This window comes from Natrix helvetica (genome assembly GCF_964273705.1).
Source record: "Natrix helvetica genome assembly, chromosome: 1".
NCBI classification, from domain to species: domain Eukaryota; kingdom Metazoa; phylum Chordata; class Lepidosauria; order Squamata; family Natricidae; genus Natrix; species Natrix helvetica.
In genome coordinates, this window is record NC_138548.1 from 255,205,272 (window position 1) to 255,233,213 (window position 27,942).

General features: G+C 38.4%; 2 protein-coding genes and 1 long non-coding RNA gene across 4 annotated transcripts in view; 1 reads left to right on the forward strand and 2 right to left on the reverse strand.

Annotated features, from left to right (window-relative positions):
* LOC309398808 overlaps positions 1-27,942 on the forward strand; it is a 62,557-nt gene that overhangs the window by 11,972 nt on the left and 22,643 nt on the right. The window contains exon 1 of one of the 2 annotated variants that reach the window (XR_014176445.1): positions 21,966-22,279. The exons of the other annotated variant lie outside the window; for it this stretch is intronic. This is a non-coding gene — a long non-coding RNA (uncharacterized lncRNA). Of the gene's footprint in view, positions 1-21,965; positions 22,280-27,942 lie in introns of those variants that run through there. 2 annotated transcript variants of the gene reach the window in all.
* LOC309398630 (cytochrome P450 2C20-like) overlaps positions 519-27,942 on the reverse strand; it is a 65,392-nt gene continuing 37,968 nt past the window's right edge. The window contains exon 10 of the transcript XR_014176425.1: positions 519-1,033. The gene's annotated coding sequence lies outside the window, so the exon portion shown is untranslated. The remainder of the gene's footprint in view (positions 1,034-27,942) is intronic.
* LOC309398621 (cytochrome P450 2C5-like) lies at positions 1,005-26,665 on the reverse strand. Its single transcript, XM_081965700.1, has 9 exons — positions 26,404-26,665; positions 21,355-21,517; positions 19,535-19,684; positions 17,872-18,032; positions 17,184-17,360; positions 3,233-3,374; positions 1,883-2,070; positions 1,483-1,624; positions 1,005-1,355 (listed from the first exon to the last, which is right to left on the reverse strand). The coding sequence occupies exons 1-9, from the start codon at positions 26,575-26,577 to the stop codon at positions 1,156-1,158; spliced, it is 1,497 nt and encodes a 498-aa protein (XP_081821826.1). The 5' UTR covers positions 26,578-26,665; the 3' UTR covers positions 1,005-1,155.

Genomic DNA, 27,942 nt, shown 5'->3' on the forward strand with positions numbered 1-27,942 from the left:
GAGTCTTTACTTTCTCAAGTTAGGAGAGGAGCCATTACACAAAGGGGGTCATCATTTAACTACCAAGTGCCTACATCAAAGTAGATGTGAGATGGTATGGTGGGTAAACTGAGGCTTCTGGGAGGAGAAGTAGAGACCCTCAAACATTTAATATATGGACATGAGATAGTTGGTCTCCGATTTGAGAACAACCTGGTTTAATTCAAATAATTTAAAATTTTAAAAAAGCTAGTGGAACTAATAAAAGAAGTTCAAAGATCAATTTGATCAAGGAATCAAATTGAATTTGAAATATTTTTGAAGGGTATTTGTTTTATTTTGGTCAGGTTTTGACCATCATCAACTACTATAATCACAACAAGGGTATCCTTGAGGGCATTCTGCTTATTATATCTATTTAAGATTCATGTAACTGGGTTGTTGATTAATTCCATTTTATAGGCAGAATCTCTTTGGGTCAATTTATTTGCTTTTTGATGATATTTTCAGTAGTGGAACCCCCCCCCCCCCAAAAAAAAAGAACACAAGCCCTTTGAGTTTAATCCAGTTAAACATGAAACAAAATTTTCTTAGGGATGGCTTCTATTTTGAAATCCTAAGATGTATTTTTTGCATTTTGTACATCTGGAACCATTGATTTTCTGAAATTATATGTTCTAATTCTTTATTATCCACAATAATAAAGTTATTGATCAGAGATTAGATATAGCAAATATTATAGTTCAATCAGATACAACATTCATTCTCTCAGTCTTTAAAACAACCATTAGATGTCAACAGAAAATGACTCAATCTTGCATTTAGCCAAAGTGTACTAATACAAGATCTTCCTTGTTACTTTCAAATATAGATTTGTCCATAACATCAATTTATGATAATACTTATAACTGACACCCTTGCATAGTTAAATCTACAGTATATATTATATATTGAAAGTTTGGTGAATACAGCTTGGGGGGGTGGGAGCTATTAAGTATTTCAGAAGTATTATTAATTGTGTCAAAATATGTAATCAGATAAGAGGTCAGAATAGCTACCTTCACTATAAAAATCATTACATTGGTATTCCACATCATTTTTAAGATTGCCTTTAAATGTAATAACCATCCCACATGCTTTATTTCAGTATGAATTAATGTAGGTACTTTCTCCTAATTATTGACCACAAGTGTCCACTGAACGTTTAACAGCTCGTATAAGGGGGTATTGATTATTTCTGAAGTCCATAAACAAAGACATTACATCCATATCTTTGGTGTCCCCAACCAGAGAGAAGGTGAAATTCTGAAGCAGAGCACTGAAGAACAGGAAGAGCTCCATCCTAGCCAGGGCCTCCCCTGGACAGGCCCTCTTCCCTACAATAGCAATAAAGAAAACACAGGTTATTTTGGAAGTACGTGCTGGAATTGTCTCTGATAAAAGACTAAGATGGATCAGGTAAGCATATGAATTTGAAATACAATCTGTTCCAGAGGCTTATACCTGCTGAGAATGGCATGAAAGCAACATTTTTCTTGAACTGGCCGTTTTCATCCAAAAAATGATTGGGATTGAATTTCTCTGGAGTCTCCCAATGAAGAGGGTCAAAATGTACAGAGGTGAAGTCTGGCACAATAGCCATGGACTAGAAGGAGAGGAAGAAATAGATGACAACAAATGACACTATTTCATATGGAGAAGAAAGTGCCTTTGCTTTCCATATCCCTAAAATAAAAACAGACAGTGACTAGACATCTGATGAACCTTGAAGAATGAAGAGGGAAGGAATATATATTTCTTTCAATACATATTTCTCTAAATTGCCCTTGTATTCAAATTGCCTCGCTTCTCATTCTTTCCTTTCTTCCCCAGAGAACCTTCTTAAATACTTGTATCACCATACCTTGGGAATAGTGTAACCATGGAACTTTGTGTCACGAGTTGTTTCCCGTGGAAGGGTTTCAAGGGTCTCTTTCTGATATCGCTGAACCTCATGAACAACGGCATTTGTGAAAGGCATTTTCAACCGGTCTTCCATGTTTGGAGTGCGATTTCTACCTACCACCTCATCAATCTCCTGTTGCACCTTAGCTGTGAGAAGAACAGATTGAGATGAGATTCCAGACTTTGTCTTGCTGAGCACCTGCAGTCATTTGAATAGAAATATGTGTTCCAAAGCAATTGAGGGAAGATGGTTCTAGCCAGGACAATGGCTCCTCCTCAAAGTCATTTCTCAGTAGAGACCATTTCAACTTTTCTACTGCAAGATGAGATTCATATTATTTGAATCTCTGTGTTGTGGTCCTCTAGCGGCCTGTGGAGCTGGCAGCAGAGTTGGACAGTGAGGAGGTATGGGAGGAACATGGGCCAGTCTTGGAGTCTGGGAAGGCTCGGATGAGGGCTCTGCATTGGAGGCAGAGAAGGGGGCCAGGGCCATCTGGTAGTTATGAGCTGCCTCCGGAACCTGACATCAGCGAGACAGAAGAACAGTGTGAGTCGTATAGTCGGTTCAAGCTCTGAGAAGTCTTGTTTGACTCTGTGATACATTTGGCCTTGCAAAACTAATTGGCAATCAGATCTCTGGCAGTGTTTCAAGGGAGATAAAGGTGGGTGCTTATCAACGTTATCCTGAAAAACTGCGGCAACTCGAGCAGACATCTGTCAGACTCTTTAGACTGTTTTTGAATCATTATGGGCTATGAATGACTATAATTCACAGCCATTTAAATAAAAGAGGGATTTGGGGGCTAAGATTGTGATTTATGCTTTCTCAGGAAGCCTAGGGCAGAACACTCTGTGCCTTACTTGATATTTTGAGAGGCAGTAAGCATAAAGCATTTCTGCGTGGGTTTTCTGAAGTTTATAGTCTTCACCGAAAAACAGGATAAATAGTAGTCAGGAGAAAAGATACAGTTCTTAAATTAATTTCCTAATCTGTTATTATATATATATATACATTAATATTTACAACAGCAGCAAACAAGCATTCATTCCTCCAAAAACCAAGGGCATGTTAGCTAGATTGGGAAATTTTTGAAAAAATCTATAAGAAGACAGCGGAAATCACCTCACAAATATTCCTAGGAAAAATGCAGAAATCTAGGTGCAATGAGTTTACTTTACTCAACTCCATCTTTACTTTTTTTTTCTTTAAAAATATGTTTTCTTTAAACCCCATCATTTCTTTCTTAGCATTAATAGTGGCAACCCTAGGAGTACCAACACCATTATATATTTGTGGATATTTTTATACCTTGAATATGTGGCAATTTAGTTATTGCTAGAAGGCTGCAAAGCAAAGCTTCACTTGTGGTTATTGTCCCAGCCATAAAGAGTCCAAACACAGCCATCACAAGTTCTTCAATAGTGTAGACACCCTCAGTTGAGTTCTCCTCCTAAAAAGAAAATGGAAAGAGAAACAGAAGAATAAAAAAATTCTACTTGGAATTGAAAGGAGGAAAAGTAAAAGCTACAGGCTTGCTTTGACTCAACTGTTTGGAATATTTTTGAAGATACTGTTGTGTCCGAACCATGGCAATCACAAGGTGTCAATCATCACTGGTGGGCTGGAACGTGCAGGTGTCATCAGCTGGAGCTGGCGTCCTCCTAATTGGTTGCCGGTTTGACAGTTGCACTATAAATAGCTGTCAAACTGGAGTTTGTTGTCTCTGTTCTATATAGCGAGTTGTTGTTATCTAATAAAGTTGTTGTTCCTGAAAAGATTGCCTCAGTAGATCTTACTTAAGCGGAATACTTAATAGATACCACTGCAGACTTGGATGAACTCACAGATACTGTACCATTATATGGCAGTTTCTGTGAAGACCTATGTGTATTGACTAGGCACTTGCAAATATACAGTAACAATAAACCTTGGTTCACAGCTAAACTTAAGCAGCTACGTTGTTCCAAAGAGGAAGCCTACAGAAAAGGTGATAGAATGCTGTAAATTAGGCCAGAAACATATTAACATGGGAGATCAGAGAAGCAAAAAGAAGCTACTTTGAAAAGCTTAGGAATCAGTTCTCAGCAAATGAACCAGCAAACATGTGGAAAACTTAAAAATATCACCGGTTACGGCAAACCTCCTTCCAAGGCTGAAGAAAATCAACAACTGGCAGATGACCTGAACATATTTTACTGCAGATTTGAAAAGAATCTACAGTCACCTATCTTCATAACCCCCATCTCAGACACACCAGCAACAGCCAAACCTCCTACAACTGACCCCATCCCATTGAGTTCACAACCCCTGGTGATCAGAGAAAAGGAAGTGCAAGATCTATTTCACAGACAGAAGCCAGGAAAAGCACCAGGCCCAGACAAGATAACTCCTTCTTGCTTAAAAGTCTGTGCTGACCAATTGGCCCCCATCTTCACTCAAATCTTCAATAAATCACTAGAGATGTGCCTTGTTCCTTCTTGCTTCAAATGCTCCACTATCATCCCAGTGCCGAAGAAGCCGTCCATCAAGGAACTGAATGACTACAGACCAGTTGCTCTAACATCTTTAGTTATGAAAAACTTTGAAAGGCTAGTGATGTCCCACTTGAAAACCATCATGGATCTGCTGTTAGACCCCCTGCAATTTGCATACAGATTGACAGATGATGCTGTTAATAAGGCTCTGCATTTCATCCTACAACATGTAGAATCTCCAAAGACCTACACAAGGGTCCTCTTTGTAGACTTTAGTTCAACATTCAGTACCATCATACCGAACATTCTTCTAACTAAACTAAATCAGCTAGCAGTACCTGAACACACTTGTAAGGGGATCACAAGCTTCCTAACAGATAGGAAGCAGCAGCGAAGCTAGGCAAAATCACATCAGATATCTGTACAATTAGCACAGGAGTCCCCCAGGGCTGTGCGTTTTCTCTCCACTTCTCTCTATATACCAATGGCTGCATCTCAAATGATCCATCTGTTAAACTGCTGAAGTTTGCAGATGATACAACAGTTATTGGTCTCATTGGGTATGTTGAACAACTAGCCTCGTGGTATGACAGGAACAATCTGGAACTGAACACACTCAAAATTGTAGAAATACTACCACCTCTTATAATACTAGACAACATAGTATAAACAGTAGAGACCTTCAAATTTCTAGTTCTATCATGCTTCAAGACCTAAAATGATCCCTAACATAAACATGTCATAAAAAAAACAATAAAGAATATTCTTTCTGCGCCAACTCAGGAAGCTCAAATTCCCCAAGGAGCTGCTGATACAGTTCTACAGAAGAATTATTGTGTCTGACATCTAGACACAAAAAGTTTTTTTTCCCCTGAATGCCATCACTCTGCTAAACAAATAACCCCCTCACCACTGTCAAACTATTCAGTAAGGCTGAATTACTATTACTATTAGTCTTCTCATCATTCCTATCACCCATCTCCTCCCACTTACGACTGCATGACTGTAACTTTGTTGCTTGTATCCTTATGATTTATATTGTTTCTTGATTGCTTATTTGTACCCTATGACTATCATTAAGTGTTTTACCTTACTATTCCTAACGGATGTATCTTGCCTTTTTATATATACTGAGAGCATATGCGCCAAAGACAAATTCCTTGTGTGTCCAATCACACTTGGCCAATAAGGAATTCTATTCTATTCTATTCTATTCTATTCTATTCTATTCTATTCTATTCTAAATAAAGTAATTCATGAAATTCTTCATAGTGTCTTTTTCAATTAAAGGAAATATAATTCATCCAGAGTGACTTTAGAATATATAGAAAAATTCTTCAATTTTAAGATATTTTTAGGGTCACTATTTCATGCAGAGGAAGAAACAGCTTACCTGTCTGGTCTACCCATCAAATATTTACCACAATAATTCATAGTCTGTTGACTTCCGGTGGTGCCGCTGGCCTTGGAGGACGCTCCTTCGGGAACGCCAGCCCCGTGTTTGAGTAACAAGCTGCTAGGATGGCATAAATCAGCTGTCCAGTGGTTTCAACCCCCCCCCCCCCTTGGGAAAAGAGGGGGAGGTGAGCAGTCTGGCATAGGGTAGAGTTCCCCAGTAGCCCCAGAAGTAATTCTGTGGCATGAAGGGTGTGAACTCCCCAGGAAGCCCGACAATCTCCTCATCTTGGGACCCTTCTTCCTTTGCAGAAACAAAAGGCAGTGACCACTCCTGCTGTTCTAACGCTTAATCCACATTTGAACAAGACGCAGGCAGAGCAAATCAGGAGATCAACATAACGCAAGTACAAGCCTTAACTCTGTAGATTATACCTCCTTCTGTAAACCTAAAGGGAACTTTTAAAAAATGGCGCCGGAATAATAAAGGGTGCGGTGAAAGCGAAAGTGAAGCAGAAAGCAGAATAGCACTTGTTAAGTGCTTGTTAGCGTTGTTGGAAGACTTGAGAGAATAGGTGGATTTTCTGGACTGAATAAATTGGTTGTTAAAAAGCTTGATTTGAATACTTTGAAATGGCTTCAAAACAAAAAAATTAAGTGTCTCTAAAAGCGCTGGAAGTTCTCCAGCGCAGTCGCAAAAGCTGCAATCTTTACTACCTCCAGTAGAAACACAAACACAAACCTTCACACTGGAGGCTTTACAAAATAACTTACAAAATGCATTAAAAGAACAGGCAGTTGTCTTGGAGGGGAAAATCTCAGATGCCTTTAAAGATGTCTCTGATGAAATATCTGGAATTAAGGATTTAATTCAAACGCGTTACCAAGAGATAAAGGAGGATATAGTTGATGCATTTAAAGGATTATTTGGTTACGTAACATCTCTCGATGACAAGGTGGAAGAAATTAATGAGTCTAATATAAAGTTGGACAATAAACTTATGGAGGCACAAAGTAAAATTGATAAATCGGAGGCGGAGCTAACAATGATACAATATAGAACAATGGAATTTGCCCTGAGGATAAGGGGTTTGAAAGAACATAACTAAGAAAATTTAAGAGAGATTTTTGCAGGCTTCCGGGTTGTTCCACGAACGTCATCGGCAGGCTTTTTCTGAGCTTGTCGGATCAATAGGCTGTAGAGGTGTTTTTTAACGATCTTTAACACCTTGGACACTCTTAAATTCTTGGAATTTATGAGGGAGAGATTCAGCTGTTGGGTTGAGCCACTCGTGTAGCCCTCCAGAAGGATTTATAGCCTCTGGAGTGCGGCGAGGAGTGCCCCCCTTTGCAGTTGTTGTATTCTCCGGTCTTTTGATATCCTCTGCTAATGTTTTTAGTGGAGCCAGACGCCGGGAACAGCCTTAACTTCTAACAACATCCCAAGAAGGAAGGAAGACTCTTGCAAGTATTTTAAGTTTTAAGTGGGGGAAAAATCTTTTTAAAAAGAACACTACTGCTGAGTTTGAGAGGCGTGGGCTTAGAACAAAGGATTCAAAATGGTGTTGATTTATAGTTGAAAACCTAAAGAAAATGAAAGCTAATTGCTCGCTGACAGCTGGGGCGGCTGAAATAGCTATTAACAACTTCTAAGTCAGTTTACATAACCTGACCTACTTGGAAGAGTATTTTGTGAGAAAGCTGGGAAGAACTGTCCTCCTTTTTTTCTGTTAAATATGGCAACGGATCAAGGGGCAGTTTCCTCAACCGCTACAATGAATCTCCAGGACTTGAAGGATTTTATAGGCAAAGAACTTATAGAGATTAAACAAATGGTCCAGGACACTATAACAAGGTCCGATCAAATTGATAAAAATTTGCAAACTATTGCAACGGGATTATCAGAGGTGGTTCTTAAGGTGGACAGCAAGATTGAGCTATTAGCCGTGGACTTGGAAACCAAAACAAAAGAAACAGATTTGAAATTTGTGGGAATGGAAGGGAATATGCAAAGGATGGATAATGAGATTATTATGATACAATTTAGATCTATGGAGTTTGCTATCAGACTTAGGGGCATAAGAGAAAACCCTAGAGAGGATTTAAGAAAAGTTTGTGCAGACGCTCTGGCTATGTTATTAAAAACGAATGACCCCAGTGTGATTTCAGCTAAGATCGACAAAATTTACAGAGTAAATTCACGCATAGCATCACAAAGGCAACTACCAAGAGATGTTGTGATATACTTTACTGAGAGATATTTCAGAAATGACATCTTGCAGAAGTCTTTTTACTCCGCCCTTCAAATATATGGGCATATGATTGGTGTTTTTAAGGAGCTCCCGCCAGCGATGTTAAAGTTTAGAAGGGATTTTGGATTTTTGGTAGCTGAGCTGAAGAAGAGAGAGATACAATATAGGTGGGATGTTCCAATTGGTGTTATATTCAGGTATCAAGGGGTAAGATATCGTTTGAATACAATAGATAAAGCTAGAGAGTTTTATTATGAAATACTCAAGGAAAGTGCAACCCCTCCACGTACATCTACACCAACATCAGCAGACTTGAATGTCTCAGAGCAGAGGCTGTTTGAAAAAGAATCAGACGAACAAAGAAAGCAGTTGCCAAAAGAGAAGGAGGTGCAGGGTGCTGTAGGTGGATTTCGAGTGGACCCCTCCGGATCTCTGTTGAGCTCCTTCTTGGAAGAAGGACCGTCTAAGACTCTCATTGAAATGCCGATACTTAAACCTGTGGAACAACGTGTTACTAGATCCACGACTAGACAAATGCTAGAATCTCACAAGCAGGTGGACACCCAAACACAATGCGCTAAGAAAGAAGTTAAGAAGCAAACTGGAGCCATGGGAAGAGCCGGGCCGAAGATTAGTCTTGTGGAGAGAGATCTTCAGCAAATGCTTTCAACGCTCCAGACTAGACCTAAAGATGCTTAAGCTATTATCTTGGAACGTGAATGGACTGAACTCTCCACAAAAAAGGAAAAAAAAAAATTTTACTATTTGAAGCAATTTAATAATGATGTTGTTTGTCTTCAAGAGACCCATATTAGGCTACAAGACCAGAAGTACTTAGTGAATTCAAAATTGGGAACACTGTATGCTGCCTCTAATTTGGTAAAGAAAAATGGAGTGGTGATATATATAAACAAAAGATTCCCAACCAAGGTTATAGAGGCAGACGACAGTGGTAGATATATAGCAATTGAACTTGATACAGACTTTGGTGCTATTTTGGTTGTAGGAATTTATGCACCTAATCAACTACAAGAAAGTTTTTACAAGATGCTTCATTTAAAAATCTTAGATTGGAATTTTAAGAGTATTTTAATTATGGGAGACTGGAATGGAGTGATTTCGCCAAGGATAGATAAGAGAACAACGACCAAATTCATTACCAAACTACCAAAGGCTTTTTTTGACCTACAAGATGACTTGAAATTAAAAGATGTTTGGAGGATACAGCATCTAAATGAGATGGACTTTTCTTTTTACTCAGATAGACATAAATCCTTTTCAAGGATTGCTTTCTTTTTGTTAACACCGGATCTACTTCCTAAAGCTAAGAAAACCAAGATATTCTCCAGGACACTTACTGACCATAGCCCGGTGTGGTTACAAATTGAGTTAGGGAAGAGGCCAAGAAGGTCTTGGAGAGTAAATGAAAATTTATTTAGATACGAAAAAAATGTTGATGAACTTAAAAACACATGAAGGAATTTTTCAGTTTTAACATGAATAAGGGTACTCCCATTGAAACAGTTTGGGATGCAAGTAAAGCTTATATGCGTGGGGTCCTGATACATATGAATTTCAAACATAAACAAATTAGACAGAAAAGGAGAATGGAATTGGAAGATGAAATAAAAAGTAAGGAACAGCTGCTTATAGCAAACCCGAAAGAAGAGGTGCTCCAGATGGCGCTAAAGCTGTTGAAAGATCAATTTCAAATGCTTATAGCAGAACAAACAGCAACTAACTTACAATTTGCGAAACATAACACCTTTGCCAATGCTAATAAACCTGGTAGGTGGTTGCTCATACTTTGAGAAGGAACATGAATGACAGAATTATTGATAGAATTGAGTATGGAGGGAAGACGGTATATCAACAAGATTTGATTAAAAAATCATTTGTGGACTATTATGCTAAGCTATATGTACAGGATAATATACAGAACAAGTCAGGGTTAGGGTGGTGGGCAGGGCAATATATATGTATAAATAAACTAGAAGATGGGATTAATGAAATATTGTTATTTTAATAGAAATTTATATTATGAGTTATATATGTTAAATTAGCTTAGAAGATGGGATTAATGTGCTATTGTTACTTTAAGAGAAACATATATTGTGATTGTTGGGAGGAGAGGAGGTACAATATGTGAACGAGTAATTTACTTTAAGACGGGAGGAGGGGAGGGGGTAAAATATTTGGTATAATATTTGAATGAGAATTTTTTGGGGGGGGCTGGGGGGAGGGGAGGGGGCATAGTATCTGCATGTGATTTATACTGTATGGGGGGGGGGGGGGTAAAAGGGGGAAATTTGTCTGTATAAAACTTTTTCAATTAAAAAAAGAGAGATTTTTGCAGATGCTTTCGCTCAATTAACTGGGGAATCAAAGGCCGAATGTGCCTGGCAAATTGACAAAATTTACTGCGTTAATTCATGGATTGCCAGACAAAGACAACTGCCAAGAGACATTGTAATCTATTTTGTCACCAGGAAAATTAGGAATGAAATATTGCAAGCAACCTATAATGAATTACCTGGGAGAAAGACATCATCTCAATTCTGTCTGGAAGGCAAAATATTTTTATAGTATAGTATTAAAGGCAGAATGCCCTCCATCTTCAGGTCCTAAAGAAAGAAAAGAGACAGAGGACCCCAGACAGCAAGATAGTCAGGCACAAACTGGGTTTGTGAGTTTAGTGCAGGAAACAGAAGAAATTATGGAACAAAGACAAACCCGTGCAGCCGCTAAACGTAAAGAACAAGAATTAAAGTCTCAACAAGCTCAGATGATAGTCCACGAAAACATAAATATGAACACAGAAGTTGTGGGGGGAGTGAGACTGAAGGTGAAATCTCAGCAAGATTTCCAGGCAGCTCTTAGAAAGCTTCAGGGACCTGAAGATAACAATTAAATTTCTAACCTGGAAAGTTAATGGTTTAAACTCACCACAAAAAAAGGGAAAAAAATATTTCACTATTTGAAACAATTTAAAAATGATGTAATTTGTCTACAAGAAACACACATTAAAACACAGGATCAGAAATACTTGATGAATGCAAGACTGGGACCACACTTCGTAGCATCTGCTTTGGAGAAGAAAAACAGTATAGTTATATATTTAAGAAAAGACTTAAAGGCTGAATTAATTGAAGCAGATCCTCAAGGAAGATATATTGCAATTGAACTATTAATAGAAGGAAAGAAAATACTCTTAACAGGAGTATATGCTCCCAATCAACAACAAGAAAATTTTTATAAGTTGCTTCACACTAAATTAACACAATGGGGTTATAGATCCTGTGTTTTATTGGGCGACTGGAATGGAGTACTGTATCCCGTTCAAGACAAAAAGAGGCTTTTGCAAAATACTCAAACACGATCAAGATTACCTAAATCCTTTTTTGATATGATGGACAATTTTGAATTGAGAGATATCTGGAGAGAACGGAATATTAAAGAATGGAATTTCACATTTTTTTCTGATAGGCATCAATCCCTTTCTAGAATTGATTTTATACTAATTACAAATGACTTTTTTTCCAGGGTGAAGAAGACTAAGATATGCCCGAGAACTTTAACAGATCACAACCCTGTTTGGATGGAATTTGAATATGGAGACCGACCTAGGAGGTCTTGGAGATTAAATGAAAATCTATTTAGATATGAGAGAAATGTTACAGAATGTAAAAAACTATTGAAAGAATATTTTGCTTTTAATATGCATAAGGGGACATCTATGAAAATGGTTTGGGACGCAAGTAAAGCATACATGAGAGGTGCTTTAATAAATTTGAATAATATTTATAGGCGCAGACAAAGGGAGAAACAAAGGGAATTAGAGGAAGAGATTAAAAAAAGAGCAGGAGTTAATGTCTAAACCAGATGATAAGAAGATAAAAGAGGTAATTACCTTATTGCGAGGGCAGTACACTTTTTGTACTGCCAATAAACATAACACTTTTTGCAATGCCAATAAACCAGGTAGATGGTTAGCATACATGTTAAGGAAAAAACAAAAGTCTCGTATTATAGAAAAAGTAGAATACAAAGGTAAAGAAGTTTTTCAACAGGATATGATTAAAAAGACTTTTTTAGAATTTTACACTAGATTGTATGCTGGTGATAAAATACAAGATTCAGACATAGACAGATATTTGGAGAAAGAGAAAATTCCTATACTCACAGATGAGCAAAGGGGAAGATTGAATCAACTTGTAACTACATAGGAAATTTTCCTGGCAATTAAGCAGTTAAAAATTGGCAAGGCTCCTGGCACAGATGGTTTGACAGCAGTTTATTATAAAAAGTTACAACTAGAAATGGAGGAACCTCTTAGGGAATTATTTAATAAAATCCAAATGGAAGGAAGGGTTCCACCATCTTGGAAAACAGCCTTTATTTCCTTGATTTCAAAAGAAGATCAGGATTCTACCCAGCCAAAAAACTACAGGCCTATTTCATTACTTAATACAGATTATAATTTTTTTTCTAAAATACTGGTAAACAGGTGAATGCCAATTGTGCAACAAATGATTCATAATGATCAGTCTGGTTTTATACAGGCGACACAAATGAAAAGTAATGTAAGACAAATTAGCAATATAATGGAATATTTGGAAAAGAACAACGAAGTCCCGGCAGTGCTTTTATTTTTAGATGTGGAGAAAGCATTCGATCAAGTCAATTGGCAATTTTTAATAAAAATATTACAAAAGATGCAGTTCGGAGAGCATTTCATGCAATCTATTAAGGCAATATATCAGAAACAGACAGCACAAATTATAATTAACGGAGGTTTAACATAATCTTTTAAAATTGAAAAAGGAACAAGACAGGGGTGTCCCTTGTCTCCATTATTAATAATAATAATTTAATAATTTGAATTTATTAGCCGCTCCCTTTCCAAGTAGGACTCGGGGTGGCGTACAATGGAGCATATAAAACATAAAAGATGTATACAAACACATAAACAAACATATATACAAGACACACATGCACGGAGGAGGTAACAAATTACATCATTTAGACAGTTAAAAATCACCATTAAAATACCCCAATTGTAAGAAACCCAATATACAATTAAAAATTTAACATTTAAAAGACAATTTAAAAAACAGTTAGGAGGAGTAAGAAAAAATTACGATTGAGCCAGGCCAGATAATTGAAAGAGGTGGGTCTTCAGCTGTACACGGAAGGAGCGGAGATCGGAAATAATCCTGATGTCACGGGGGAGGTCATTTCACAGGGCTGGGCCCATCACAGAGAAGGCTCTGCTCCTGGGTGTCGCCCCCCGACACTGTTTGGAGGACGGCACCCGGAGAAGTCCCTCTCTGTGTGAGCGAATTGGTCGTAGGGATGTGTGGGGCAAGATGCGATCCTGCATGTAACTAGGCCCTGTGCCATGAAGCGCTTTAAAGATCATAATCAAAACCTTGAAACGCACTCGGTAGACCACAGGAAGCCAGTGCAGCTCGCGCAGGAGAGGTGTTACAGGGGAGTATCTAGTCCTCCCCATAATCACCCGCGCGGCCGCGTTCTGGACCAACTGTAGTCTCCGAGTGCATCTCAAGGGAAGCCCCATGTAGAGAGCATTGCAGTAGTCCAGGCGATTGTTTATTTTAACCTTGGAATTGTTGTTGAATAGAATACGTGGGTCTGATGAACTACAAGGAATCAAGATTAGGCATTATGAATACAGAGTAAGAGTATTTGCGGATGACTTGGTTGTAACTTTAACCCAGCCGGCGGAATCAGTTACAGGTTTAATGAACATAATTAATCAATATGGTCAAGCATCTGGGTTTAAAGTAAATCTAGGGAAGACAAAGTTGATTGTTAAAAATATGACTATAAACCAAAAAGAAGAATTAGAAAGAGTAACAGGATGTGAGATAGTAAAAAAGGTTAAGTATTTAGGAATGTATATTACAACTTCAAATGGGAAATTATATAAGTATAATTATGAACCATTATGGCATAAAATACAGATAGAAATGAATAAATGAAAAAAAAACCTACAATTGTCTTTTTTGGGAAGGATAGCAGCAGTTAAAATGAATGTTTTGCCTAGGTTTCTATTCTTCTTTCAAATGATACCAATACTTAAAAAAGACGCAAATTTGGAAGAATGGCAGAAAGGTATTAACAACTTTGTTTGGGCAGGGAAGAAACCGAGAATAAAACTTAAAATAATGCAAGATATACGCGAAAGAGGAGGCTTAAAAATGCCCAACTTAAAATTATATTATGAAGCAGTAGTTTTAACAACAATTAGCGATTGGATTAACCTAACAGAGGATAGAATATTGCGGGTTATGATCTGGTATATGGTTGGCATGCTTATCTAATATATGACAAGAAGGTGGATAAGATTTTTAAAAGTCATATTTTAAGGAATGCTTTATTGCGTGTTTGGAAAAAATATCAATATAGTTTCAGTACGCACAGTTACAAGCCAGATGGAAAAAGGACCAGAAAACTGGTATTATCCAAAATGAGGATAACTTTGTAAAACAAATTAGGGACCAGGGTCAAATGCATATAAAAAGGTTGTATAATGTATTGATAGAAATAGACTCTGAAACAGAATTAAAGATTGTATGATAAAATGGGCACAAAATTTTGAAGAACCAATAATGATGGAAACATGGGAAGAGATCTGGGTAAGAAATGTAAATTTACACAAGCTCAGAACTTGAGAGAGAATTTTTACAATATGCTGTACAGATGGCATTTAGATCCAAAAAAGTTAGCCTATATGTATCCGAATCTACAATCTAAATGTTGGAGATGTGACTGTGTTATTGCCACGTATTACTATATCTGGTGGACTTGTAAAAAAGTTAAAACATTCTGGATAAAAATATGGTGGGTTATTCAAAATATTTTGAAAAAGAGGATAAAGTTTACGCCCCAGTTGTTTTTGTTAGGTATAGTTTCTGATTGTACTGTTATAGAGACTAATTTGATATTGAACCTAACAACGGCAGCAAGATTGTTGGTGGTGCAGTATTGGAAGAAGGAAGAGTTGCCCACTATCCAAGAATGGACGTTAAAAGTAGTAAACCTAGCAGAGATGGCCAAAATTTCAGCGTATCTGAAGGACCACTCAGATGAGAAGTATAAGTTGGACTGGAGAATATGGATTGACTATATTCAAAACAAATACCGGACTAAAAAATTTCAGTTAGCTTATGAATGAAGGCATAAGGAATGCTACAATTTATTTAAAGTTAGTTTAAAGGGGGAGTTAAAGCACAATAATGGTAGCATGTCAAAATTAGTTAGCTTATGTTAGCGTATGGTTGTTAAATGTTTATAGCCTGTATTTTGCTCTGGGAGGTCGGGGGGGAGGGAGGGAGGGAACAGGGGTACGGATGGTTGAGGAGGGTGGGAAAGGGGGAAAATAATAGCAAAACTTATTTTAAAAAATTAATAAAAATAATAATAATTCATAGTCTGTTTTTGACTAACTTTGCTGGAGCTGGCCTAAAGAATTCCTAAGGTGTATGCTTGGAAAAGAGAATTAAATCTGTTCCATAGAAATTTACTTCTTTCATCTAACAGACCAATCCCAATAGAAATTGTTTGTGCAAGATGGTTCTAGAAAACTCTACTTAATTATCTTTATATCACCTATTGCAATTGTAGATCTCTAAAGAAATACCTTCTAAAGTTTAAATCAGCATGGGAAGAAAATGTTTATGCATACTCATTTTTTGAAGGAAAATTCTGCTCTCTTAAAGTTAACAGAGTTCATTTCTATTGTTTGACCTAACTTTCAGAATTGAATGGATACCTTTATCAACAGTTATGCCTGGAATAGTAATATGTGCCAACAAATGGCAGTGAAGGGATTGTCCAAAAGTAAGGTGACCAACTTTTTTACAATGAAAAGGAGGACAAAACACGTTCTATTGTCCAAAATGCTAAGGTGACCAACTTTTTTACAATGAAAAGAAGGACAAATAAATTGGAAAAAATATATCGTAAATAAAAGAAATATTTTATTCATTGCAACAATAATACACTAAAATATGATATATGCATAATAAAAACATTTGCAAGATTTTATATTGTAATTATGCTTACATGCCTGTTAATTATTATTTAAATGAGTACTTTTCCATTGAATTAATATTTTTTGTCAATGTATCATCTTCTAACAATATATTGGAAATATCTGAACAAGAAATATCCTTCATATTGAATTTTACGGAAAGTGCTGCAGCTAGAGTATCAACATTCAATCTCGATTTCTCACTTGTCGAAAAATCATTGGCAATTAAAAAAACTCTTTCAACTGCTGCATTAGTTCCAGGGCAGCACAACGTAAATTGAACAAGTATAAATAAATGTTCACATGGAATATGTTCATTTTTGAAATGGCTGAAAATATCCACCCATCTTTTATCAATTTCAACATGTTGATTTTCCCATTGTATTAATTTTTCAGAATTTAAATATACATTCAGTCTTCTAATTTCTTCAAAGAGACAATTGTCGTCTATTTTAATGTCTAGCATTTCTTTAGATAAAAATTCAACACAAGATTCAATATCTGTTCAATATACTTGCGATGAAGTAAAAAAAACCACCATTAAAAACTGTTTAATAAAACGTGAATTGTACTTACCTTTGTATAATTGAATATTCACTGAGAAAGAAATAATTACCGTGAGTCATTCAATTGCCGACGTGCCGTGAGTCTACTGTGTGCGTATATGCCGTATTGTGTTTCGGTAAGAAGTAAACAAAGCCACTTGCACGCGGCGCTCTCTCTCAAGGTCTCCCGTGCGGAGCGCATGCGTCTCATAATCGCGTCTTATACCGCACTATACCGAGTCTTGACGAATTGTCATGTCAAATACAAATCCGTCACATAATGCGCAACAGATTAGTCTTCAAATATCAAAAAGGAGGACATGTAGGAGGACACTTTTCGAGGGAGGACAGAACTTACAAAAGAAGGACTGTCCTCCCTAAAGGAGGACGGTTGGTCACCTTACCAAAAGTAAACAAAAAAGGGGAGGGGAGAATAAATATTTCCACACTTCATCATATAGGATGAATTAGTTCCATCTTAGATGCATAATGGAGATATTTAAAAAATTATGCAGATATGGTATCTATACCTACCTTCTCCACTCTAAGAAGGAAGCAATCGATATAGTCACGCAGGTTTTGGGGATCCAATGTCTTTTTGTGCAAATTCACATTCTCACGGATATAATCACAGATCTTTTCAGCCTCAGCAAAAATCCTTTGATGTGGCCCAGGAATGAACTCCACTATTTTTGGAAATGTATTGTGTACCTGTAATAGAGTTCACATGAAATACTCTAGCTTATTAGACCATTATGGTGGAGGATTAATGCCCCAAATATTCAGAGTGTAGCTTTTTGTCAAGGAATTAATATTTATAATAAGTTAATTAAAGAGGAGAGTCTTTGAAAGGCTTTCCCCCAGATCTGTCCTCACCTAGGCTGAGTTCCTGGTAGGAGATACTTTGTCAAGGGATTCTCCCACTGCTCCCCTAGCCTCACCCGTCTCTTCCACAAATGCTGAAAATGACCAAAGTCCTCCAAGAGGCAAAGACAGAAACTGGCTGTGTGCATAAAGATAGGGGAGCTGTCTAACAATTCAATGATAAGAAGTGACACATCTGTTCAGAATCTGAAATGGCCCAAAGGAGTTATGAAAGAAGGAAATGGTTCCCTAGGAAATAAGGCCAACCAGAAGAGATTATGCTGAGAATTTATGCTTGGATGTCTAGATTTGCCTTCTCCTGCTTAGTAGATTAGTAGGATCAAGTAGATTAACATACCAGTCCTAAGAAACCAAGAGAGTGTCTCATTTGAGACTCAATAATAGCCTGGTTCTCTATGAAGGTTTTATCTTTGTAATCAAATCGATTGCCAAAAACAACTGCACATATCACATTAGAAACAGCACTTGCAAATATTCTCCTTGGGTCGAATGGCTGCCCTGCAAAAAAAGAAAAGAAAAGAAAAGAAAGACCGCAGATGTTTATGAGTGGGATCAATGAATGTGGATCTTCCCTTTCTCAAATCTCATCTCAAAACTGCAATAAAAAGTGATTGAGGCCTGAGAAATTGGAATTTTAATTCTTTCCCTCTTTCCTATGAATGGAATATAAACACACTATAAAAATCCTATAACCACTTTAATCAAGATACAACATAGTGTTTCCATGTTCCACTTTAAAATTGACTAAATATATATTCAAAGATTGACCTTCTTACGGCTAGAGTTTCTTCACAAACTTACCGCTGTCTCCTTCAGTCAAGAAGTGTTTTCTCACTCCTTCCTCTGCCTTTTTCTGCTGTATTTCCGACCTTGTCCCTTCCCTTCTTCATATCTTCACAGGTTTTGCCACTAACCAAGCTCTCCTGCCTCACCATCCCTTCTTCCTTCTAAACTTTCTTTTCCTGTTTTCCTTTTATGTTTCTTTAAATAATATCATTTACAAGTCATTCCATTATTTCTTCCTCCCCATTCCAGAGGTTTGTCCATTAAACATTATATTCAAAGGCTCCACAAGTCACTAAAGGAATACTATTTATGACTGCTTAATTCAGATTCACAGTGCCTTTCAGTTCTCCACCCTCATGCAAACTCCCCATAAAAGCAAATCATTATGCATGGTTTCATTTCTCCCTGTAAATTATCTATCTATCTTGCCTTTTTGTTGGCTGCTGATTTTTCCTGGTATTTAATATATAATTATGTTTAAGTGATTTTTAAAGAAACATTTTGCTACTTTTTCCAGTTTTAACCAAGCACTCTGTTATCTCCATCCTTCTCTCCTGCTAACCTACCCAATTTCTTTTTAAATAATCCAATACAACTTTTTCCTATTTATTTTTTATCTCCTTCCAGAAGAGATGTAACCACAAGAATGGCTTTCAACTCCCTGTATAAATTCTATTTGTGGCCCTTTAATTCGTATCCATGTTGCCTTACGGATCTCTGTCCTTCATGGAGCCTATTCTTATGTGTGTGTTGCTTACCACCCTTAGTTTACCTGTCTCCTTTATCCATAATTTTTTTTTGCTGGTTTCTGAATTTGCTTGATGTGTGTTACTGCATCCAGCCTAACATTTCACTAGTTTTGGGCAAGCTTGTAATTTTGTCAAGCCATAATTGCTCCATAAGTGACTTCCTACGATTCCTGATCTCACAGTGTTGTAGCCACAGTAAGATTTCAGTATTTCTCAGCAAGCTTGTAATTTGATCAAGCCAAAAGCTGACACTGGAGAAAAAAGAGGGAGAAAGAGCTCTATTACTTTTCCCTTTGCTTCTGAACAATACTGTGAAAATAAAAGGGAGGGGGGCATTCACTGCCTATCTAAGTTTTTCTTTATTTTGTGCAATTAAGTGTAGAGGATTTGAGATTTAGTGTAGAATCCAGTTGTCTTTCAACTTCATATAATACAACAAATCCTTTCCAGATTCTTTTTTTAAACCTTTTGTGGTAGCCATTTCCTCCACTAGACAAAGGGCTTCCTCCTGCACCCTCTCAGACATTCTTTTCTTCCCCATCCCAAAATCTCGCAAGGTGGACAGTGTGAAACGTCGCAGCTCCCTCCATTTCTTCTCATCAGTGGTGGTCAGACCTGAAACCAAGGACACAGGAAAGAGATCACAATGTGATATCAGTTCTCAAATTTTGCAAAAAGGGGAAAAAGTTATACATTACAATTTTTCCCCACCCTACTTTTACAGTAAAGAAGCCTTCATGCTTGAATTACTAATTAGATCAACTGCAGTTTTCATCTATTCAGTGCTCTCATATTAGGAGAAGAATGAATGAGGTTGTGGAAATCATGTCACACCTTACTATAAATGTGAAATAGATAGGGATCAGAGGTGGGTTCCTACCAGTGCGTACCAGTTCAGGCGAACCGGTAGTGGAAATTAGGCCTAGATCGCTGAACCGATAGGGACTGCAGGCTAGCTATGCCCCCAAACTCAGACACTTGCTCTGCCTCGCCTTCGCCATGTGCATCTACAGTACTGCCTCCTCCTGCCTACATGCAGGTAAGCATTCACAGTAGGCTATCTCCCCCTCCCTACTGGCCAGTGTCTCCCCAAGCCATTGTGGTGATGGGGACAGGGCAGCCCAGCAAGCTTCACAGCCATGTGATTATGAAGCTTGCCAGGCCGGGTGACCCCCTCCCCATCGGGAAAAACCCACCGCCATTGCTGCTCCTGTAGAGCCACTCTCATATTGGCAATCTGGAGGGTAGGGGGAACTGGCCGCTACCTCCTAGCTCAGGAGCCACCTAGTGGCAACACAGGCAGGGCCGTGGCAATGGTGGAGTCTGCCGCTTGGAGAGGGCAAGGTTACCATGCTCCCAGCCATGCCATGCGATGCCTCTGTCCGCTGCCTCAGGGCAGCAGGCTCAGCTGCAGCCCAGATGAGCTGAGGAACTGCAAGGAGCATCCCATGTGTTGCACCCCACTCCCACAATTTGCCCACACCTCCGTGCTGTTTTCAGGCACTCAGCTTGCCAGGCTGCCCCCATTCCCCCCTGTGGCTCTAATGGCAGACAATTTAGGAGATTCAGCAGGGAGATTCTGCCAGATTCTGGTAAGATGTGCATCTCAGGTGGGACAGTGGCAGGGCAGGGCCACTAAAGAAGGGGGAACAAGGGCAACTGGCGAAGGGAGGGCAGGGGTAGACGGGTAGAAATTTAAAAAAAAATCTTATCTTTTCCTGTGGGCGTGGCCTGGTGGTGGTGGGGGTCATGTAACTACATGGGTGTGGGTGTGAGTGACATCAAGTTGGCCACACCCACTCAGTCACATGTCCCCGCACCTAGCCACGGCCACTGAACCAGTAGCAAAAAATTTTGAAACCCACCACTGATAGGGGCAGGTCTTTAACCAGTCATGGACAGATTTCTATATTTGATGCAATTTTCAGTAACCAGAGAAAAATAGGAGTTGCTTCAGTTCAGGTATAGTAGAGGCTTGTTCACAAAAAATAAGTATTTTGTATGTCTTCCCAAAGGACTAATTTAGAGGTCAAATTATTGTTATTTTTGTTGTGGTTATTTTGCGTGTAAGTGACAATCTGAGCAGATTTGAGAATTGACCAGTTGAAAGGAAATGGTGAAAAAACATTTAATTCCTTTTTCAAGAAACATGACCAAATCTACATCTTTACAAGACATTTCAAGTGAATCTTTCACAACTATCAATATTATCAATGGCATTCAGACAATTTGTACAGAAAATTAAAGAAAAACAGTAACTAATGTGGAAATGAAAGAGGATCAACCTTTATTTTGAAACATTTTCATCTGAGTAGGCATTTCAGTTCGTCCACCAAATTCTTCTGAATGATCTACCAAAGCATCTTTTACCACGGCATACCCACAAAGAACAACCATTGGTTTTGATCCATTCCAGACAGTAAATATAGGTCCATATTTCTCAGCAAGCTAAGGAAAGAATTAGATAAGAATTCAGTTAATTAGGTGACAAAGCATTTTTGGTGAAATTATTGTAAAGTATTGTAGGAAATTAAAACCCCTCTACTAAAAATTGATATATTTTAGGAAATATTAAAAGGGCAGAATATTTCCTTTAAAAGGGAGTCAGAAACTCAGCCCCCCCCCCCACCTTTCTCAATGGGCCATTAAGGCCTGAGGCAGTCTATTCTATATAACAAAGATCTATCCCCTTCAGGCATGCCCATCTAGCAACCAGAAACTCACTACAAGGCACCCGGAAAAATTACATCAGCCAGCAATGCAAACTGATTTTAGAAATGTTTTTAAAGAAAAGTTTAATGTTTTGAAATGGATGGGGAAAAGTGCTTTTTTTCACTTTAAGGTTAAATAATTTGAAAGGATATAATGAATTTTGTTAATATAAATGGTGACAGATTAGTAAGTGCAAACAGAAATATTACTAAACAGAATAACAGAGTTGGGAGAGATCTTGGAGGTTCTCTAGTCAAACCCCCTGCTCAGGCAGGAAATGCTATACCACGAAGGCCATAGGTCAGATGTGTCATGCGCTGGCAATGCCTAACCCTGGTTTAGCAAAGGGGGAAAAGTTGCAATACATCACATGATGACAACGTGTTGTCACGAGTTTGACACCCCGGTTTCCTGCCTGAGCCCTATACTACTTCAGACAAATGATTGTTCAATCTCTTCTTTAAAATTTCCAGTGTTGGAGCATTCACAACTTTGGAGGTAAGTTTTTCACTGATTAATTGTTCTAACTGTCAGGAAATTTCTCCTTAGTTCTTGGTTGCTATTGTCCCTGATTAGTTTCCACCCATTGCTTCTTGTCCTGCCTTCAGGTGCATTAGAGAATAGCTTGACTCCCTCTTCTTTGTGACAGCCCCTGAGGTATTGGAACACTGCTATTGTGTCACTCCAGTACTTTTCAATAAATTAAATATACCCAATCCCAGCAACCGTTCTTTTCATGTTTTAGCCTACAGTCCCCTGATCATCTTTGTTGCTCTTCTCTGCACTCTGCACTACTTCCACAGCAAGGAAGAAAAAGCAGAGATGTTTAAATTGATTGCTTTGTTCAAAGAAGATAATATAGTTAATTATGCTTTTTTTTTCATTTAGAAATAACTTCTGGATTTTATCCCAGTGATGAAAAAAATGAAACTTTGATTTTGGTTTTGCTGATTAAGTAGGTTGTTGTTATAGAAATAAGTAGTATAAGTAGAGGAGGAGGGGGGAGAGCTTTAGAATGAAATCACACTCACAGCAAGCAAGCAGATGAATACCCTGCTGCAATTGTGAAAGAGAGGTGATGATCTGATTCTTTTGAAAACTTTGAAAACTTTTGGTTTGTTGCCTTCTGATCCCGGTGCTGGCAAGGCAAGATGGCACACTTCCGCTGTCTTTATGCACCTTGAAATTTGACTCCACCCATGGAAATTGCTGGCATTTTGTCTTTGTCTTCGTGACACTCAGAGATATCTCTTGATATACTGTATCCTGGACTTGGAATAATGGATTTTATTGTCTGGATTTGAACTATAGAAAAGGTCCTTATTACTGTCTGGACTGCCTGCATCGTGATCTCTCTTGGTTATCCCCTTTTATAGCTGCCATTTCATCGTATTGACACAGACACCTCTGAGTTCTCTTTATTAAAATGGCACCGAAGAGACCACCACCTGGGAAACCAGGCTTTGCTGGCTCTGCTCCAACATCCTCAACATCCAGCCCCAGCAGACAACAGACATTAACATTACAACCCAAAGCCCCGGAGGAGGACTTAACCCAGCAGTTGCTTCAAAAGATTTTAAAGGGGCAGGAGGACTTGAAAAATCAACTGAAAGAAATGAATGAACAGCTCAGAGAAAACCAAAACTGAACGGCTCAAAATACACAGAGACTGGAAGTTTTGGAGAAGGGGACGGCCGAGATGAGGGGGGAGATGAGGGGGGTCCAGAGAGGAAACCAAGAACTTGAGAACCATCAGATAAAAATGGAGTTTGAAAGGATATCTTTTTTCCTTAGATTTCAAAATGTAATTGAGGCTGATGATGAAGATTTGAGGGAGATTATGACAAAATTATTGGCTGAATATATTAAAAAAGACAGACAGCAGCTGGGATGGGATATTGACCTGGTCTATAGAGTTAATTCAGCTTATGCTAGAACACACAATGTTCCAAGAGAGGTTCACATTAAATTTCTTAGAAAGACTACAAGAGATGAGATTCTGAGTGCACAAAGGGGGCAAGTGTTAAAATACAAGGATAGAGAGATAGTCATCCTGAAACAAATCCCAAAGAAAGTCAGAGATAAAAGAAAAAATATTCACTTTTAGCGAAGAAACTATTTGAGAAAGGGGTTTGGTTCCGGTGGCTTCTGCCAGAAGGTATGCTGATATTCTGGGAGGGCACTAGAGTTAGAATTAATACAACTATGGAGGCTGAGGCCTTCATGGAAAAAAACAAAGCGCTCCTAGATAAAGCTGCTGATACCACACGAGATACACAAGACACGGGAGGTGCCGGAGCCTTGCTGGTGGGGGGAGAAGAGGCAACACTGAGAAAACTTAGATCACAAAAGTGAATTAGAAAAATAATGCAATTGCTGATACAGGGAATTTTTTTCTGTTTGATATAAAACAAATTGAAATTATTGGAAGATATAAGGTAAAAATATGCTGTCAAAATATTGCTAAGTAGTAATTATCTAATGTATTAACAAGTGAAAGTTATGAGAATCAGGGGGAGTACCATTTCCTGCATAATGTAGCTGTCAAAATTTGTAACCTTACCCAATACCCCTTTTTCTGAAAATTTTGTAAAACTAATAAAAATTTCTGTTTTAAAAAAAAAGAAATAAGTAGTATATATTAATGTGCAAAAGTAAAAAAGTTAAAGCGGCTGTAATGTTGTCATCTTCTACTGTGCTAAAAAAAGTCAGAAGTCAATGCTTTTTTTTTCTTTTTCCCCTTTAATCTTGCATTTTCTTTTTCCTTCCTCTAGTTGCCCATTATTTTTATTTTCCTTTGTATTTTAGATTTTGATAAACTAATTAAAAATTGAAACAGAAAATGAATAAGCCCAGTTTGAACTGATTTTCAAAATGTAAGAATTATCTTTCTGTAATGCTCAAAAGTCTGCCATGGATATATTTGATTCTTATATTAGGACAGCGATGGCGAACCTTTTTTGGCTTGTGTGCCATAAGTGGAGCGCAGGGGAAGTCATGCATGGGCGTGCCTCACTCATAATGCAACATGTGACGGCCCCCAGTGCGCATGCACGCATGAGAGGCACCCCCCCATTTTTCCAAGCTTTATTCGCCCTCCCCAGGCTCCAGAGGCTTTATAGGAGCCTGGGGAGGGTGAAAACAGCCTCCTCCCCCCCCCCCCGAGACCTTCCGGAGGCTTCAGGGACCTTCAGGAGCTTCCCTGAAGCCTCTGGAGGGCTAAAAACCACCCTGCTTGTAGGATCATTCCCGAAATTCCGGTTTGCCATAGGACAGTTTTTTTGTGCTCTGGAGGCTTCAGGGAAGCTCCTGAAGCCTCTGAAGGGCATCCGGAGGGGACAGGGAGGAGAGGCTCTTTTCACCCTCCCCAGGCTCCTATAAAGCCTCTGGAGACTGGGGAGGGCAAAAAATGGCTTTAAAAAAGACTGGCTTCAGTGGCCAGCGCGTGCATGCGCACTGGCCAACTGACAGGGCAACACCTTGCCATAGGTTCGCAATCCTGGCATTAGGAGCTGCGGTGGCACATTGGTTAGAATGCAGGACTGCAGGCTACTTCTGCTGACTGCCAGCTGACTGCAATTTGGCAGATCGAATCTCACCAGGCTCAAGGTTGACTCAGCCTTCCATCCTTCTGAGATGGGTAAAATGAGGAGCCAGATTGTTGAGGGAAATATGCTGACTCTGTAAACCACTAGAGAAGGCTGTAAAGCACTAAAACGGTATATAATTATAAGTGCTATTGCTATAAAGAAAGAAAGGACAGGCCATGGCAAAATGGACTCAGAAGAAAAGGAAAGAAGTGAAAAATCTAAGCGTGAATGTAAAACTATTACAAAATGAAAAATTAACATATTTCATGAAAAATAATAACATATAGTGTAGATCAATTTCCCAACAGACTGAATGGAAAGTGGATATAAGGAAAGAATATATAGGAGTGCTTCAAACAATGTGCAAGGAATCATAGTACAGAGGGCCACTGAAGTAGAAATATACTAATAGACTATTTTATTTTATTTTTATAAAAAAAGGTTACAGATTAAAAAGAAACTGTGCATGGAAGAGAATAATTGATACATTTGAAGGATGGAAGCAGGAATAAAATGCTACCATTCATGAAGACAAACCATCTCTGGTAACCTAAATGAGCTTCAAGGAACTGGATTTCCATAATATTATAGGAAAGACTTTGTGCTTCTGTATGTCTTTGATGGCATCTAGTTATCATCTGTATTTTTGCAGCCCAGATGAACTTTATTAGGACAGAGGTTGTATCTGCATTTCAACAATCTGGAATCAAACAGGGTAGCTAGAGGAACAGGATGTTTCAGTGAATTTGATGCTACTGGTAATACAAATGATACAATTTTGAGGCTCATAGATTTATTTTTTCTAATTTTTTCTTGTTACTATATATTTTAATGAACTTTGAAATCTCTATTGTTGGTTTATCAGGTTGCTACAATGTGACTTTATATTATAATTCTCTTTGAAGAAATGAGCCGCAAATAAAATTGTTCTTTATAAAACAAATCAAACTAATACAATTAAAGAAGCTATAGGTATCTTTCAAAGGTAATCATCAGAAACTTTGAAGAAGTACAATAGTTAACTAGACTTACCTTTTGAGAATGTTCATACAAAGGTAGTACATCTCGCTGAAAGAGGTTCCCCAGAATAGGCCATGGAGCAGGTCCAGGGGGCAGCTGTCCTTTTTTCTTGTACATTTGGAGAAACGAGAAAAGGGTGAAAAGTATACAGAGAAGAAGCAGAACTCCTGTCCATGTCAGCTCCATTTTCTTCTGAGTTATTTTCCTCTTCAAAACACCCAGAAACTGTTTCAATGAGACAATATTGAAAGAATAAGGCTAACTGGAGCCTCAATGGCAGTCAAATAACATATTTTCCCTAAACCTTTTTTTAAAATCAATGTGTTCTTTTCCTCCTATCAATACAGGGTAATTATTTACAAACATCTCTACCTTTGGACTCTGGGTTCAAATGAGTTCTTCTTTTTGTACACTTTGTGCAACAATATGGAGTACATATAAGTTGGCTTGAAAACATGGACATTTGCCTTTTATATAACTATCCAAGGTAAAAATCATTTCAGAAGAAAATAATAATAACAGAATAACAGAGTTGGGAGAGACCTTAGAGTTCTTCTAGTCCAACCCATTGCACAAGAAGGATTCCATATTCCATTTCAGACAATTGGTTGTCCAGTCACTTCTTAAAAGCCTCCAGTGATGGAGCATTCAAAACCTTTGAAGGCAAGATGTTCCACTAGTTAATTGTTCTCACTGTTAGAAAATTTATCCTTAGTTCTAGGTTGCTTCTCCTTTATACTCTGGGAAACCAGATCTTCCGGCCCTTATGAAAGTGAGGAGGGTTAAAGCTGACACAGGTGCAATGGCAGAGAAAGCTCTTCTCCTGGACACCACCAGCCAGAATAATCAAGCCTGCAGCATGCCAGCACAGGTGGGATGGGCCAAGCCAGTGTGATGAGACAGTCCCTCAAGTAGTCTGCACTTATGCCATGAACTGCTTTAAAGGTGATTACCAGCACCTTGAATTGCACCTGGAAGCAAACCGGCAGCCAATACAGCTCACAGATTAGTGATGTTATATGGGGCATTCTTTGGACCCCAAGAACTGTCTGAGCCACCGCACTCTGTACCAGCTTTAGCTTCCAAATGCTCTTCAAAGGTAGGCCCAATAGAGCACATTACAATAGCCCAATTGTAAGATATCTAGCTCCTGAACAGAAGAGCCCAGGGATTCCTGATCCAGGAAATGCCACATTTGGTGCACAATCCAAATTTTCTCCTAGCCATGACTGCCTCCTGCTCTTTGGGCAGGAGTTGCAAGTCCAGGATAACACCCCCCCCCCCCCAATTGTGAACCAGGATAGTGCCACCTCATTCATATTCAAAGATGACAAAGTTTCATGTACTCAAAGCCATTTGGTCTTACCAGGATTCAATCAAAGGCCCATCTAGGCTCCACAGCCTCCAAGCACTGCAAGAGGGAAGCCAAAGTATCACTTGGGTCACCAGGAGTGGCAATATAGATTTAGATATTGTCAGAAGTCTGCAGACACCTGAACCCACGGTGACAGATGCTCTCGACCATATGGATTCATACGGATGATGGAAAGG